Source organism: Chenopodium album, chromosome 15 (genome assembly GCF_948465745.1).
Source record: "Chenopodium album chromosome 15, dcCheAlbu1.1, whole genome shotgun sequence".
NCBI classification, from domain to species: Eukaryota; Viridiplantae; Streptophyta; class Magnoliopsida; order Caryophyllales; family Amaranthaceae; genus Chenopodium; species Chenopodium album.
Window position 1 is genome coordinate 52,077,123 of NC_137848.1, and position 18,459 is coordinate 52,095,581.

Consider the following 18,459-nt stretch of genomic DNA (forward strand, 5'->3'; position numbering starts at 1 on the left):
ATTGTTGTGCAAATCAAGATCACAAAAAATCTTCCTTACTCTTAAAAGCAATATTATTATCAGAAAAATCTAAGTATTAGAATCAATGGTTTTCTGCCATTGTCACAAGTATTTATGGTGTATAATCAGCGCAAACTTCATACTGTTCTGTCTTTCATTGCATACCTATCATTACTTATCACCCTATTCAAACACAGTGAAAGAAACAATCCGTCTCATACCGGTAATTAATCAGGAAAGGACAGGGAAGAGATTAGTCAGTGTACAGGAAGATCCGTGCTCGGGCCGTTACATTTACATGCATGATCTTCCTGCAAGGTTCAACCATGACTTAGTAACAAAATGTAATACACTTAGCCAATGGTTCGATTTCTGCCCTTATGTGAAAAATGAAGGTTTTGGGCCTCGGCTTAATGAGACAAGTTGGTATGCTACTAACCAGTTTATGTTATCAGTGATATTCTATAATAGAATGAAGAAGTATGAATGCTTAACTACTAGTTCTTTTATAGCATCAGCTATCTATGCACCGTTTTTCCCTGGCTTAGAAGTAGGCCGGTTTCTTTGGGGCGGCTTTAACTCATCAGTTAAGGATGCTGAAGCCCTTGATTTTGCTACATGGCTAAGGAGAAAACCGGAGTGGAACCGGATGCTTGGTAAGGATCATTTCTTTGTAGCTGGAAGAATCACTTGGGACTTTAGGAGGCTAAGAGACGCGAACTCTAAGTCATGGGGTAATGTACTCTTAAACTTGCCTGAAGCCAAAAACATGACAATGCTAACCATTGAGTCAAGCCCTTATGGCAGCAATGACTTTGCAGTCCCATATCCGACCTATTTCCATCCTTCGAGTGACAGAGAGGTGATTGAGTGGCAGCAACGCGTGAGGAAATCAACACGAAGAAGATACCTCTTTGCATTTGGTGGGGCTCCTCGCCCCAATATGACAGGATCAGTTAGAGGAGAGTTGATTAGTCAGTGTAAAAACGCGATAAGCAATAGTTGCAGGTTACTTAATTGTTTGCATAAAGATGATCTGTGTAACAGTCCAAAGAATGTTATCAGGACATACATGAAGTCTGATTTCTGCCTGCAACCTCCCGGGGACTCATACACGAGAAAGTCTACTTTTGATTCGATCTTAGCTGGGTGTATCCCAGTATTTTTCCACCCAGGATCAGCTTACATTCAGTACTTGTGGCATTTTCCAAAGAATTGCACAAAGTATTCTGTATTCATACCAATTGATGGGATTAAAAATGGGAGTGTAATTGTTAGGGAGTTACTGTCAAAATTTTCTGACAATGAAGTTTTTGCTCTAAGAGAAGAGGTAATAAGGTTGATCCCAAGAATTATTTACGCGCAAAATAAGTTGGAAACAATTGAGGACGCATTTGATGTATCTGTTAAAATGGTTCTGAGGAGGATTGAAGAAGCTAGGATAAGGTTTCGAGAAGGGAAAGAGGATTCAAAAAGGAAGTATTATTTCATAGGAAAAGGCGAAGATCATGAATGGGATTCTTATTTCTGAAGCAAGCAGAAATTGCAGAAATAATGCCAAAATTTCAAGTTATAATTGTGTAAGTGAATTGATGGTTAAAAACTAGTAAAGGTTGTTGTTGTTACTTGTTAGGTATACTGTAATATCTGACTTCATGATAGTTTTTTACTCCTTAGCTTTTGAGTTAGATTTTGACAACTAATCTTTAGGGAGAAACATAACAAAACTAGTCATTTTAAAATCAATTGTCCAATGATCAAAATGCATGATTTTATTTCTGTTCTGTTTCATTTGAAATATTGTATGATGAATTGATGATAGCTTACTTGATGGTAGTTTGCAATGTTGTTTGATCAGAATATGTGATTATACCCATAAACAGTTAATAGGTTCAGAAATGTCTTACTAATAACATCGCTAAAACACGATACATCAGTATAGTCCTGACTCTTGATCAGCAAGAAACTGATAATAATAACGCGGGCAGACACAGGGTAGGTAATGCCAGAGATTCTATTAACTGTTAATAACATCGCTAAAACACGAAAGATCACTTCAAGCTAGCTGGCTTAAATTGCTGCAAGGAAATCTGAAGTTTCTGTAATAAAAAGTTCAGAAAAACTTGCAGAAAGTACTGATTGATAAATAATGAGGTTCCAAACCTCTCAAAGGAGATCTAACTGTCTAAAACATGTGAAAAAATGTAACATAACAATTCAGTCATACAGTATATACATAAGCTAATGTTTATGCATACATTACAAATTCATAATTTGGTCGAAAAGTCAGAAGAAAAAAGAACTCCACTCCTTTAATTTACCTTCTGAGAAATCCTCTCTGCTTAAATTTTCAGAGGAATTGTTCCTTAGTTCTTTTCCTTCTTGAATTAATCTCCTGGCATCTTCAATCCTTTCGAGAATTTTTCTGACAGCAACATCAAACGCGTCTTCTACCAAATTCAATTTTTCCCGTGCATATAATATTCTCGGTATCAATCTTATCACCTCCTTTCTCATGGAAGACACTTCTTCCTCTGAAATCTGTGACAGCAACTCCTCAACTCTGACAGTCCCATTTTTAACCCCATCTTCTGGTATAAACACTGAATATTTGGTGTAATTTTTCGGAAGATGCCACAAGTACTGAATGTAAGCTGATCCTGGGTGGAAGAAAACCGGGATACAGCCAGCCAAGATCGAATCAAAAGTGGACCGCCTTGTGTATGAATCCCCTGAGGGCTGCAGGCAGAAAACAGACTTCATGAACATCTCGATGATATGTGTTGGACTGTTGCACTGATAGTTGTTTTGCATACAGTTAACTAAGTTGCAACGATTGTTCAGCGCATCTTTACACTGACTGATCAACTCCCCTCTGATTGACTGTTTCTGATTGGGGTGCGAGGCCCCAGCAAACGAGAAGAGGTGTGCTCGTTTTTTTGTTGCTCTACTCACTATCTTCTGCCACTTAAACACTTCATTAATGTTCGAGGGATGGAAATAGGTAGGATATGGGATCGCGAACTCATTACTTTCATAAGGACTTGATTCGATTGTTAGTACTGTCATGTTCTTGACTTCAGGCAAATTCAAGAGCTTGCTACCCCAACCGTCTTTACCATCACCTGTTCTCTTAAAATCCCAATTAATTTTCCCTGCAACAAAGAAATGGTCTTTACCAAACATTCGATTCCACTCATGTTTTTTCTTTAACCACGCGACAAAATCTAAGGCTGCTGCATCCTTGACCGAGTAGTTAACCTCGCTCCAAAGGTATCGACTTATCTCTAGGCCAGGGTAAAATGGAGCATAAATTGCCGAGGCCAAGGAAGAGTTCCTAGTCAAGCACTCATACTGCTTCATTCTATTGTGAAATATCACAGATAACATAAACTGGTCAGTATGATACCAACTATTCTTGTAAATTCGAGGGCCTAAACCGTCATTTTGCACATAAGGGCAGAAATTATACCATTTAACAAGAGCGTGACAATTTTTAAGCAAGTTTTGGTTGAACCTTGGAGGAAGATCATACATGTAAATGTAACGGCCCAAGCAAGGATCTCGCTTAACATGAATGTCTAGTGATTTCGGATCATATTTTCGCTTCCTTGCTGCTTCTTGATCAACTCTCGGAGTGATTTTTCCCGGTTTCTGCCAAGTAACATTGCAATTGGTAACGATTATTGTACTTTCATATGTGAATGAAAAGTAGTAGTAGGAAGGCAATGCAAGGCACCACAATAAAAGTGTTGCAATAACTATATGCAATAATGGATTTTTGTGACAATTTTTGAAGAATTGCATTAAGCTTAATGTTGGCTTCTTAGAGATTATCAAGGGGGACATCATTTTTCTTGTATATGCTTGAAATTGAACAAGTTTCTACTATTTAAACCTTCGAAAAACAATAAAATTTTACTTACAATCGTTGTATGAGAAAACTCTGATTGAATCGCTGAATTAATATGGTGTGGTTAAAATTTTTGTGAGCTATTATTATGAGGTAGAACAAAAGAACTTGATTAAATAGGAACATTTTTATAGAATCAAAGTGAATAATGTACTATCCATACTTAAAAAATATTCATGTAATCATATGATTTTCTTCCATATATGTATTTTTTTCTTGTGGTATTCCAACTCATATATTCAATGCCATAAGATATTGTAGGATTCTTACTAAAACAATTATTAAAAATACTCTATATATTGACTGTGCAATCAAGCCTCTATACCAGCTTTTTTTGGTGATTAAGGAAAGTAAAGATTATGTATTCGAGTGTGTATAACCAAAATATTTGATTGTATTGGATAGTACCAAGTATTTATTTTTTAAGGAAAATGCTATAGGGAGCTAAAAATGCAAAAGAACAAATCAATTAGAGGCGTCATTTTGGGCGTTCGCCTGTTCGGATCGAGTTTGATGAGGTTAGGTCTAATTTTAAACTTAAGGCCCCGTTCACTTCACCTTATTTTTGTTGAAATGAAATTATTTTTACTGAAACAAAATTATATTTGCTGAACTTAAATTATTTTTACCAAAATTAAATTAATTTTACTGAACTGAAATTATTTTTGCTGATTTAAAATTATTTTTTACTGATTTTCTATTATAATTCTTCTTTAAGATAACTGAATTGAATTTATTTTACTGAACTGAAATTATTTTTACTGAACTGAAATTAATTTTACTGAACTGAATTTTTTTCTACTAAATTATTTTTACTTAATATTAATTTTTTAAGGTGAATTGAACAGGGCTTAAGGCTAAGGGTCTGTTCTCATTAGATTATTTTCAGTTCAATTCAGTTCAGCTCAGCTCATTTTAGCTAATGAGAACATACCCTAAGTCATGCAAAATTATTTTGTTTATATGAGTCGAAATTAAAATTGAATATATTTTCGGATTGATTTCAGATCGAGTCAGATTTTGACACTTCTATTATTAGGTCTAGCATCCAACATTTCTGTTATGGGTCCAATGTGAGTTAACTCAAAAACTCAAACAAAAACCAAAAATAAAAAGCCCACTTAAACGCCATTAAATCTTCCTCTTATCAAAACATCATCCACACTCTTCTCCCTCCTCTTTTTCTCTCTCCTCCCTCAACGAAGAAGAAGCTCTGAAACCTCAACAATGGCGACTTTTACAGCTTCTTCTCAATCCCTCTTTCTCCTAAACCCTAAAACCCCTTTTCTCTCCTTATCAAAACCCACTAGAAAAACCCTTTTCTTCGCAACCTCCGCCGCAACAACCACCAATCTCTCTCTTCAAATTAGGGCTTCTTCTTCATCTTCAACTTCACCAGCACCTTCAATTTCACCAATTCCAACTTTACCCTTCAACAATTCCCCACTTTCCACTTCCATGCGCCCAATCACCTCCTTGATCGCCACCGTTTTCGCCGTTTCGAAACTCTTCGCTACTAAAATCGCTTCGATTTTGCCCTCACCAACCCCTGCTGAGCTCCAGAATCTCACCAATTTGAGGAAGAATTTGCTATGTTCAGTGGGTCCTTTGTTCTTCGCCGCATTGAAAGACCGCCCAAGTGGTTCACTCAACACTCCATTAACAGTTGTTGCTGCTGGAATGGCGAAATGGCTTGATATTTACAGTGGGGTTTTGATGGTTAGGGTTTTGCTCAGTTGGTTCCCTAATATTCCGTGGGATAGGCAGCCATTATCGGCAATTAGGGATTTGTGTGATCCTTATTTGAATTTGTTTCGAAATATTATTCCTCCGATTTTCGATACATTGGATGTTAGCCCGTTGTTGGCGTTCGCGGTGTTGGGACTTCTTGGCTCGATTTTGAACAGCAGTCTTGGGAGTTATTGATGGAGAAGTTGAAGGTGGGAGATTGAGTAAGCTGTTTATGTATGGTATTGTTAAATTTTGTCTTTATAAAATTTTATTATAAAAGTGAATTTTGCTGTGAGTTAGAACAATGGAATATACTGATTTAGTAAGCTGTTAGCTCTACTTTAGATGAAGAAATGGAATCATCACATTATTGAGGAATATTAACCTATAGTTATTTATATATATTCTGTTTTCAATTTTGTTATTTTGTTGATGATGAATTGATGATGATGATTTCTTTTTGCTCTGTTGATATCAAATTCGAGTGAGTTGTGTATGGTGTTGTATAATGTTTTGTGGGATTTTGTTGATGCACTGTGAAGTATGGTAATATTGCAAGTTGTTAGTTACTTAGTTTTATTTTTGGTAAGGAACAGAAAACCATCAAAATCTTGAGAAATTTGAGTTCATAGAAGAATTATATTGATTGCATTGATATTCGTGATGTAAAGCCCCAAACTTTATGAGCTTGTATATAATGGAGTGTAATGAGATTTGATTTTGTTGGGGTAGTGTGAGATACTGTTATTTAAAGGATATTGTTGACGTGTAGAAGAGTTAGATTACTAGGCCATGTTGTCGATCTTTCGAAGAAGACTTGGGGATTATGAGAACCGTAAAGTAATATACGTAACTTAAATTAGAGGGTTCAATCACCTTGTTGAATATATTAAGTTATGTTGTGGTGCTTAGATCTTTTAGTGCCTTGCTTAGAAAGGGGGTAAGAAAAGGGTAAAGAGACTAAATTTAGGTGCCTTTTCTTTTTTACTCTGTTTTTGTGCATTATCTTGAGATAATTTTGCAATTGGTATGAAGGGTTACAGAGTAGTTTTATCACATCTTTAATCAGAGTTTTTAAAGTCTGTGCCAATAGTAAAAATTGTTGAACACTTTCTGTTAGCACCTTAATCTTTGCCCTGTCACCAATTCACCATTCTCCTGTAATCTTTTTAAGCATTTAAACAGGGTGGATTTTCATAAGTTGGGAGCTCTGTTTTCTTTAATTCTTAAGAACCCAAAGATAACTTTTTTGTTTGCTTTAGGTTTAATTGGGAGATCCTTTTGTTCCTTTCCTATCGACTTGAATAGTCCTTAGCACTAACTGTTTCATGTTGAATTCGCTAAAATAGAAAATATGAGTGAAATTAAAAAAAATAAAAAAAATGTTCTGGTAGGGGGGTTGTATGCTTGTGATTGGAAATGTAGGAAGGCAATGTCATATTAGCCCCAGTAAAGATGAGTTACTTAGCTTAAAGAACCCAATTACCGGTTTTTCTAGTTTAGTTTTGTGCAGAATTGAAGGTGGAAGGTTTGAGCAAGCTGTTTATGTATGGTATTGTTGAATTTTGTTTTTATTAATTTTTGCTAAATGTGGGTTAGAACAATGGAATATACAGATTTTGTAAGCTGTTAGTTCTACTTTAGATGAACAAATGAAATCATTAAATTATGGAGGAAATTATCAACTTATAATTATTTATATACAAGTATATGCTATTTTGAGTTTTGTTATTCAGCTGTTGAACCTATAATTATTTATATGCATATTATTTTGAGTTTTGTTATTCAATTGATAGTTGATGATGATTTCAGTTTCTTTTGCTCTTTTGATATCGAATTCAAGTGAGTTTTGATATTTAATTGATGATGATTAGTATGGTTTCTTTTGTGGGATTTTTTAGGCACTGAAGTATGGTAATTTTGCAAGTAGTTAGTTTCATAGTTTTATTTTTGGTAATGAAAAGAAAACCATCAATTGTTCGGAGAAATTTGAACTCATACAAGTGTTATATTCGATTGCATTGGTATTGGTGATGTAAAACCTCAAACTTGATGAGCTTGTTTTATAAACTGAAGTAATTTGAAATTTGAAATTGTAGTGGTAGTGTGAGATAATGTTGTTTAAATGGTATCGTTGAATAGTGAAAGAGTTAATTTACTTGGTCATGTTGTTGGTCTTTCAAAAAGACTTGGGAATATGAGACTGTAAAGCAATGTACTTAACTTAATCAGAGGTTTTAGCCCTCTTGTATATTGTCTTAAGTTATCGTGTGGTGATTAGATCTTTTTCAGTACCTCGCTTAGAAAAGGGGGGTAAGGAAAGGGCAAAGAGACTAAATTTAGGTGCCTTTTCTTCTTTTCCCCATTTGGTGCAATATTTTGAGACAATTTTGCAATTTGTATGAAGGATTCTGGAGTAGTTCTGACATACCCTTAATCAGAGGTTATAAAATTTCTGCCATTGACTAAAATCATCAATCACTATCTATTAGCAGCTTAGTCTTTGCCCTGCTCCTATTCCCCTGTAATCTTTTCAAGCATCCAAACTGAGTGGAATTACATGAACTAAGAGCTCTGTTTTCCTTATTCTTAAGGACTGAAATAGATACTTTTTATTTGCTTTAGGTTTGATTGGGAGATCCTTTTGTTCCTTTCCTATTGACTTAAATGCTCCTTGGGACTTATATTTCGTGATGAATAGACTTGGAAGTTGGAACAAGAAAATGTGAGTGAAATGAGAAGGAAAAAGAAATCATTAGTTGCTTGAGATGTATAAATGCTCTGGTTGATCTCATCTGACTGGTTTACTTTGTAGAAGCACTGAAGCAGGTTCCAGAAACACACCTGCTATGTTAATGTTCTGAGGGTAACCAACGGTGTGTCTGTACTTGTGTATATGTCTCAGTTAAGAGAGTTACAGCTGCTCTTTCACTTAGTCTATTTGTAGTTGAAGCTCAATCAAAACCTGCTTCATTTATGGTAAGAGGCTTTATGCTTGTGATTGGAATGTAGGAAGGCAATGTCACTTTGACCCCTTTAAGGATGAGTTACTTGAGATAAAAGAGCTGAATAGCCTGCTTCTTGGTTTAGTTTTGAGCAGAATTGATTGTTATCATTTAAAATTGGACTATTCTCTGAGCATCTTGTAGAACTGTAAGCTTGTCTATTTGGGTTACCTGATTATGTTTTGAGTCACTTTAACATAAGATGGATGTACAGTAAAATTCAGGTCACTTTTGGAGCAACTTTTACTGTTTTATAGGAAGTCAATATGAGATGGGTGACTTAATGACTATTAATTGTTTAGGGGTGACTTTTCTGGGACAGTGTGACATGAGGTTTCCCTTTTTGTAACCCCATCTATTTCTGTGCTAATGTTTCTGAAACGTATCCTCTCCTGAAACATAGCTTATAACTTTGTAGCATTATGTAACATATTTGGGAAATTTATTTATTTATTTATTTATTTATTTTTACACCCATCTCCTATGAGAATTGGCATTATAGAGTGCGTAGTATGAAGTATTAGACATAATCTAGCTTATTTGTTTAGATGAGTCCAAATGGCAGTTCATAGAAATGAAGATAATTTATGTGAATATTTATGTGAAAAACTCTTTGCGGCTAGCTTGGGTACTTAGCATCCAATTTGTTTTGACATCGACCAAATGTCAAATACCACATTTTACTCTAAATGGGAAAACATGGACCTTGGCCCAAAGAAAGGTGTATAAATAGCTAGGAGCCTAGGATTTTACTTGATTGGTTACTTGGTTCCCTGATATTCCGTGGGATGGGCAACCATTATCAGTGACTAGGGATTTTAATATGGTATCTTGTGTTGCTCGTCTTTTTAGTACCTTGCTTAAAAAGTTGATGAGGAACGGGTATAGATAGTAAGTTTGAGTGCTTATACTGTTTTACTCGGTTTTGGGGCAAGGTTTACGAAGCATTATTACACTCTTAATAAGATTCGTAAAAGCATTGTGCCAATGTAGGGTGGTTGAAGTAGAATGAATGAGAAGAAACCATGATCTATCAAGCTCTTTTGTACAACTTCAAACTTTAGCCATTAATCTAGCCTAACAGTGTGAAGCTAGGAATTGTGAAAATGTTTGATGAGTAAGATTTAGTGGCCTAATCTTTTCACCTTTTCTCATTCACCTGCGATCATATAAGACGGTAGAATTGCTCGACTTGGGGACCTTTGGTTTAATAACCTTGAGAGAACCCTTCTTGTATGATTTAGATTGATTAGGAATTCCTTTTGTTCCTTTCCTCATAACTTGAGTTTCCCTTTGCACTCACTGGGTTATGTAACTCATGTTGGATGAACTTGTTAGATGAAAATATTAGTGAAATAAACGAATGAACTTATGAGAAGTTTAGTGCTGGTATATCTAATCTGACTGCCTGTAGAAGCAAGGGCCAGAAACATACCCAATTAAGACATGAATATTGGGTAGCTCTTAATTGAGATAATTGCAGGTGTGCTTTTGCTTGGAGTCTTAGTGTAGAAGAAGCTCGATCAGAACCTAGCTTTATTTATGGTAGGAAGTTTATAGTCTCTGATTGGATATGTAGAAGGGCAATGTTACTTTAGCCCTGTATGATTACCTAAGACAAAATAACTCAATGTTTATTTTCTGGTTTAATTTGAGATGAACGCTCCAGAGATTTGAAGATATTAAGAAATAGAGTGGCATTTTGTGAGGCTATGGGGACTAAGAAAGACAATTTAATAACAATGTAGTGCCTGCTGAGTTTCCACTTTTGAGAAACTCACTAGCATTGACTCATTACTAGAGCATCCTTTATTACGTAGATTGGATTATTTTTCTGAGTTTTTGACTGTAAGTTGACGTGAACTATAGCTTGCTGAATTGAGCTTCCTAATTAAATTATGAGCAGTCCTAGCATAAGATGTGTGTATAGGGGTGATATTTATAGATTGGTGACTGTTGATGATTGAATAGGGCCAATAGCAGTGAGTTTTGCATTGTTAGCAGTGTTAAATGACTTGGGTTTATATTAGTTTATACACAATTCTCCTGTGACTGTATGTCTTATAGAGTATTCATTTAAATTACTCTAGTTCAAATGGTAATGCTTGCCATCCATAGAAAATGATGTTTATAGATATGAAGCATTCTAATTTTCTGAGCTTTTGAGGTAGAATATTTGCTAGTAACTTGGAGTTTTTAAAGCACGAGATTTGTTTGGACAAACATTGACTAATAGTCATGAGACCATGTATACCGTACATGGGAAGTAGATTTGCATTGACATAGACCCTGAAAAAGGTGTATTCAGGTTTGTGTTGATTGTTGAACATTTAGGTTGAGATCTTTCAGGGATTTGGTTTAGACTTCAGGTTTTGTATAGTACAAGGTCCAGATGCAACAGGGTTGACTTTGGACACTATTTTTGTTGTTCTTTTAAAGATCAATAGTCCCTTACTTGTTTCCTATTGGTTTTGCTCATTTGAGCCATCCGATAAAGCAAGTAAACAAGAATTTTGTACACCTAGCTCTAGCATTTGGAACACCTAAGGATTTGCCGGTTTAACTTGCTTCGTCCAAGTGCTTAATGGAATTGACTGTTAGCTTTTGATTCTTTACTGTCATGATTTAATTCTGATAGCTTCTGCTTTTATAATGTACTGTCTCTAGGAAACAGAAGCAGGCAAAATAAAAATTTTGTTACAAAATTGGCCTATATGTGCCATTCTGAATTCCATTCTTCTATAAGGTGTGATTCAAAAACCTAAATATATACGTTTGTTATTCTGTGAAATAACTCGATTTGAGACTGCTATAAAATGCAACATCGATCTACATATGTAAATAGTGTGATGGTGGGCTAAAATGCCTAGAACAGTTCGTTGTTTCCTCTTCTTAAACTTCCTGGAAATATGCATGAGCCTGGAATATTCTATATCATAGCATGCTTGTATATTTTTGAACAAAACATATGTTATATGGGTTATGGTTACCTTATATTGTTATCTGTTTTGTTTTGAGTTCAACGTAGCGAGCGGTATTTGAACTTTGAAGTCTGGGGATATAGCCAGGAGAGCTAATCTGATAAGTAAAATTGCTCACCATTACAGTGAAAGAGTGAATGCATGACAAGTAAGAGATCGAAAACCTGAATCCGATCCACCCTGATAGTGTGACTGAGCCTTCCTGTAAGTGTAGCTTCAAAGGATTTTCTTTTCAAACTTTGTGAGGGGTACTTTGGGAATATGGAAATTATGCAAACAGATTTGTATGTAAATAATGTACGAGTAATGATGATGGTGATATTCTTAAGCAAGAGAAAAAAATTGGTGCACACAATTAATTAATTAAAAAAATAATAATAATAGACTATAGATCTACAATACACAAATCAATGGTGATCCAGCAATACTTCGTAATAATAAACCAGTTACCACCACGATATGCATCCAAAAAGGTATTCTAGCTGCACATTTTTGAATTACCTTGGAATGGGCAGTTAGGCGGTTTGCAAATGCATTAGATGGGCTCTATTGGCATGTACCGAGGAACCATCCACTGCACGTACCAAGGCCGCAACACCAATTCAGTACCAATAGTCCACAGCTATCGTCTGCATCTGAGCACGAACCACCTGGAGGGGTACCAGTAACCACCATTGCGAAGATGACAAGGATAAGCAAGAGAGCCATATAATATTTTTCTGTCTTCATCACGAGTGTTGAATAATACAGAGTACTCTTTTCTTTCTTTTTATTCTTTTTTGGGTAGTACTCTTTGCCTTTTGGTGCATCGATGATCAATTTCCTAGGTCCCTTTTATAACCTTCCAAGTCAATGCATCCACATGTGTCTAACACGGATACAAGTTGGCAAAGACTTTGATCATTTTAATAGGGCAAATGCTAATAAGCGCCCCGAGCACAATTTACTTGTACCCTCATGCAAAACACCCACATTCTTGCAATATTCGCAATTATGTCTTTTCTAGGCTTGAATTTGTGTCACCATGGATGTAATTGTTTATGGCGACATTGAATTTTCCCCTTCAGTCTTCCTTCCACTTCGGCCATTTTCCCCTTTCCCTCCAAATCTCTCCGTCAGGATTCCAATAGAAAATTGATGTAGTTGATATTTGATTTTGAGCTTTGAGTACTTGACCAACGTCTGGGATGATTGGCATATACCAAACAAACGATTAATATGAAGGATATGATTGTTGACTTCTACGGAGTGCAATAATCCTACTTCATTCGTTGCTTATTAACTTTTGCTTATGCTTTGTAGGTATAAACTTTAATTATTTAACGTGATTTCTCTAGAAAGTATTGCATCAAAAATCATATTATTGTTAGATTTGTATTTAAATGTACTTTACTATTTCATTCATTTTATTTTATTTGCCCCATTGGGCATGAAAGCAAACGACATTGAGCAAGGAAATAAAAACAAAACTTATATGTGAAAATCGAATGATAGTTGGATATAATGAGGAGATTTTTTTTTTTTTTTTTGGTCGACATTTTTCAAAAATAAAATCAAAATTGAACTCCATTGATGATTTATATTAGTCAAAAGAAATAAACGTTTGCGATTTGATCTAATACAATGACTATAATTTTATCGTGGCCACTCAAAAGTCACCCTAATTTATGAGGAATAATAATGTTTTGCAAAAGTTTTTAGTTGACAATTCATTTCACAATTGCAATTTACAAAGACATTGATCACAAAGCCATTGTACCGTCGATTGCATTTGGGACATATGCATAGCATTGAAAAGTATTTCAAACTGTCGATGGAATACTATGTATCAAACAATGACCATACGTACATGTAATAGAAACGTTATTAGATAGCATACATAGTATTGAGGTTACCGAATAAACATTAGAAGCATGTATGTAATATTGTTATACATAGTATGTTCTAACATGATACACACTGGCACACTTGTTACACAGTACGTTATTAAACACCTTATTATGATATACTCCGTAGTATGTATGTATGTAGTAGTAGTATATCATATAATTATAAGGTTTAATTTGATCTAATGGCATGTGCCCGAAAAAATGCTGTCGCATGAGTAGTTGGAGCAACACGGAGTGAAGAAACCGCAAGGTTCTCCAGGTCCTGGACAAGGATTACAAGTACCAAAAATATAGCCGTCGCACGCCAGTTCAGGGCAACACTTGTTGGTGAGTTTACTACATGATGCCCCTAGTGTTGGGCACGATATGCAACTACGACCCACCTCGAGTGTTTTGCAATCAGTCCCCGGGCAACACTCACTCGGAGACTCGCAAGGCTGGCTTTCTGGAGTGCATTGATCTTGCGCGGCCACATTAGCGGCTAACCCCATCAAAATGCAAAGGATGAAATGTTTGGAAAGAAGGCCAATAACAGCAATATAACTGTTTGATTTCATTATAGTAGTAGTATTTATTTTCTTAGTATATTTTTTTTTTTTTTTTTTTTTTTTTTTTTTTTTTTTTTTTTTTTGGTGGTTTCATCTATGTTTTCTCAACCATTTTATAACCGCCGAGCTAGAGTCGTCTCTGTATTATTAAGTAATAACCATAGCCAACGCATATTGATGAGTTCAACATCTATGATTAAGCTGGCAACGTTATCAAAGCACTTCTTCTAAGTTTATTCTATAGGAATTGGATAGTTATTATTAATGACTTTGTTAATTAATTAAGTCTTCCCCTTAAAGTTCCAATTTTTAAGGAAAAATATTATGATAATATGGAGTAAAATAGAGTGAAGGCAAAAACTTATATCAACAACATACATTCACCTACGTTTTAAATTAATTGCAACATTACCTCTTGTTATAAAATATGACAACTGTTTCTTGGCAATGTATATTTTTATCATTATCTGCATTACTTGCTTGACAACATACACTTCTATCATTATAATTATTTATTTTTCAATTAATTAAAATTGAAATTTATACTAAAGTATAGCACACATTCTTATATGTGGGTAGGCATATGGAATGACCACTTCACTTATAAGTAATTATTAAGTAATGAAGTTATCACTACTAGAAAACAAGCAAATTACGACGGACTGGTTCCGACGGACCCGAAATTATGTCGGAAAAAGCGAAATTTCCGACGGATTTATGTTCCGTCGAATATTTCCGACGAATTCAACATTTTCGTCGGAAATTTCCGACGGAATTTATTTCCGTCAGAATATATGTGCTTTTCGATGGAATTTTCCGTCAGAATTTACAATTTCCGACGGATTTATAGTCCGTCGGAAAGTAATTAAATAAAATTAAAATGAATTTCCCTAAACCCTAAAGTAGCCCCTTCCCCCTTTCTTATTTCCGCCTCTCTTTCTCTCTCTTATGTTTCTGCTCTCTCCTTCTCCCTCACCCCTCTTCTCCTTCGTTCTCCCTTTCTCCTTCATCCTTTGCTCTCCCTCTTCTCCTTCGTTCTCCCCTCTTCTCTTCTCCTTCTCTTTCCTTTCTTCTTCTCTTCACCGCCCTTTCTCTCTCCTTCGTTTCTTTTCTCTTCACCTACATCAAACACCGGCAACAACAACGATACAACACCAACAGCAACATCAAGCTCCGTCAACCACCTCCAACATCAACCGCAACAGCGGCGCAACACCAACAACAACAGCGTCAACCACCACCAACATCAACCGCAACAGCGGCGTAACACCAAGCTACCCACCCTCAAGGTCTTTTTTTTGTAGATCTTGTTTTAATCTAGGATAGATTTGTAGATCTAGTTAATTTTATATGTAATTGTAATGATAGATTGTAAATTTTATTAGATAACTGTATATTTATATATTTGATTTAATTTTTGTTGGTTAATCATCGTTTTATTTAATGAAATTCTGATTAAATATGTAGATCTACTGGTTTTCAGTTTTTGTGTGTTATTTTTTGATTTTATTGTTTAAATTTTCGTTTTTTGGGCTAATTTTCGTTTTTTGGGGTTAATTTACAGTTTTTTGGGGGCTTTTCGTTCTTTTGAGCTTAGTTTTGGTTGTGGTGGTGTCGGTGGTGGTGTATGGTGGTGGGATAGGGTCGGTTGTGGTGTCGGTGGTGGTTTGTGGTTGTGGGATAGGGTCGGTGGTGGTGTATGGTTGTGGTTGGGTCTGGATGGGGGGGCCTGGTGGTGTGGGGTGGTGGGAGGCTTTTTTTTTTGTTTTTTTTTAAAGAAATTTCCGACGGAATTTCCGTCTCAAAATTTCGGCGGATTACATTTCGTCGGAAATTTCCAACGGATTTTCTCAGGCCTGAAAATCCCTGCTGACAGATTGAATTCCGTCGAAAAAGGCTGTTTTTCTTACAACATGTTTTGCGACAACCCGTTCCGATGGAAAACAGGGTGTTTTCGACGAAAAAATTCCGTCGTTATTTGCCTGTTTTCTAGTAGTGTATGATGATGATAAAATGGGGTTACTTTGATGCATAAAGGGTTACCGCAAAGAGAAAAAAAAGGTTGCTCTTATAAATAAATGGAGCTATTATGTTAATATTTAAAGTAAAAGATGAGGCGTTACTCGATTGAATTGAACAATTAAGTGAAGTTACTTTTTTCTAATTAATTGATGTTACTCGTATAATTAATTGAGGTTACTTTTCTGATCAAATTAAGTTTATTTGTATGAATAATTAATTGAGATTACTCATACTCGAATGAATTAATGAAATAATTAATTGAGATTACTCTTATAAATTAAACAAATGTGGTCACACCATATATCTAGCCGTACATATAGGACTTACTAGAAAATTAACCATCACATAATAATATTAGTACAGTAGTACTTGATCTCCTGTATAGAGGAGAAGTAATTTTATTTAGGTACTACAAGTCTACAATACTACACTTGACATACAAATAAAGCAGGCCAGCAGGCAACCCAGTAGAATCACATTCTATAGATGATTAAATCTACGACTCCCGGCATGTACCCGAAAAATAGCCGTCGCAGGTGAAGGCAGAGCAACACGGGGTGAATAATTTACTGCAAGATGCATCAAGTCCGGGGCACGTTTGGCAACTATGAGCTGGGAGCCTGAATGATCGACATTCGCTTCCCGGGCAGCACTCATTTGGAGAATAACAAGGGTAGCTAAGAGGAGTGCATTGATCCTGCGCAACCACACTAGTGGCTACTATAAGAATGATCACGGCAACAACAAAAACATAACAGTTGGATGATTTCATCTTGTAAGATATTTATGTTTATATTCTTTGTTTTTTTTGGTGCTCCCATCTATGTATTCATTAGCCATTTTATAACCTTCAGAGTCGTCTATGTTTAATTTCATAATCAAAGGCTCAAAGCCAGCGCACGCATACCCATGCATTTAACTTCTACACATGGCATTGGCAGCGCTATCAGAGCTATTTAAATCCTTATCTGAGTTCATCGATCACAATCTCAATGTCACTTTAATCGAGAGATCTCGTAATTATTTAGCACGTAAGACGAGCCATTATTTGTATTTTATTTGGTCAATTTTATTTACTTATTTATTTATTTTTATTTTTTTTAGCTTCAAATAAACGATTTTACATAACATTAATGCCTTTTATAATCCAATATCCTAGCTTAGTCGTTTTAAAAAATTCATAATTATCCCTGCAACAACAACTCGAAAATGAACCTCAAATCCAAATTAGCCAAGGGATGAACTGGTTGGGAACACCGAAAAAATAAAATCATAACTATAAAAAACACTATTACCCTTGAGGTTGATATGAATTAACAATATTATTGTACCGTTTCACTAATCAAAAAATATGAGAGATCATACATATATGGTAACATTAGTTGATATTGTAAATTTGTATGTAAACCTTTTTGCTCGCGGTTTTGATCTATAAATATGATATGGTGCGCGCAACAAGTCACACACTCTTACACACGCTTTGCTCATCAATTAAAATTCAATAGGAAAAATTCAATCCAATATAGTTGACATATACGTAACAAGGAAATTGAGACAAACACTATATGAAATTCGAAAACGCATAGGTATGGTGTGGTACATGACATAATTGAAATGTCAAACAATTGTAATATGCATAACAGTGATAGTACAAATAGATCACACTACATATAATTTAAACTGATAGGGTATATTATAAATAAAAATTTTAAGGTACAGCAACCTGTACCTTGCTTGGTACAAACAAAAAATCCGAAAAGAACATCTAGCTATTTTATAAAAAACATATAATTACTTTATAAAAAACATGTAGTTGTTTCGTAAAAAACATTCAATTTTTTTTTTTTTTTTAATATTTAAAGAACATCTGTAATATTAATAAAGAACATAAAGTTCAAAAAAAAAAAATGAAAATATTATATAATGAACATTATTTATATATATCCACCATAATTTTAAGACAAAATTCAAAGAACAATACACAATAAGTAATGTACATTATATCACAAATAAAATTACATTATATTGACAATCAAAGAACATGAACACATGTTCTTTTCAATCTTTTTTTGGTGCAAATATGTTCCTTTTACTTTAGGTATATGTTCTTTACATTTTAATAGTATGTTCTTTTTATTATAGTTGTACGTTCTTTTTATTATAGTTGTACGTTCTTTATATTTGTATAGTATGTTCTTTCCGCAAAACAGCTGTATGATGCAAGGTACCCACGCCTGTAGGAACCACATACTGCGGTACCGATCTTAGACTTCAACCATAACCGATGGTTGGAGCCCAAGATCGGTTTATATTACTCTACCATACACGTATGTAATAAACAACCGCAAAGGCGTGAATAATTGTCAGCAA

General features: G+C 35.0%; 1 protein-coding gene and 2 pseudogenes across 1 annotated transcript; 2 read left to right on the plus strand and 1 right to left on the minus strand.

The window, feature by feature from the left end:
* The first annotated feature begins 85 nt into the window (after positions 1–85).
* LOC145581415 (putative xyloglucan galactosyltransferase GT11) lies at positions 86–1,531 on the plus strand. Its single transcript, XM_081638424.1, has one exon. It carries the CDS (start codon positions 86–88, stop codon positions 1,529–1,531), a length of 1,446 nt encoding a protein of 481 aa, XP_081494550.1.
* Positions 1,532–1,854: 323 nt separating this feature from the next.
* Positions 1,855–3,852, minus strand: LOC145581417 (putative xyloglucan galactosyltransferase GT12 pseudogene; annotated as a pseudogene).
* Positions 3,853–5,048: 1,196 nt separating this feature from the next.
* On the plus strand, positions 5,049–6,068 carry LOC145582559 (ylmG homolog protein 1-2, chloroplastic pseudogene; annotated as a pseudogene).
* Positions 6,069–18,459: the final 12,391 nt, after the last annotated feature.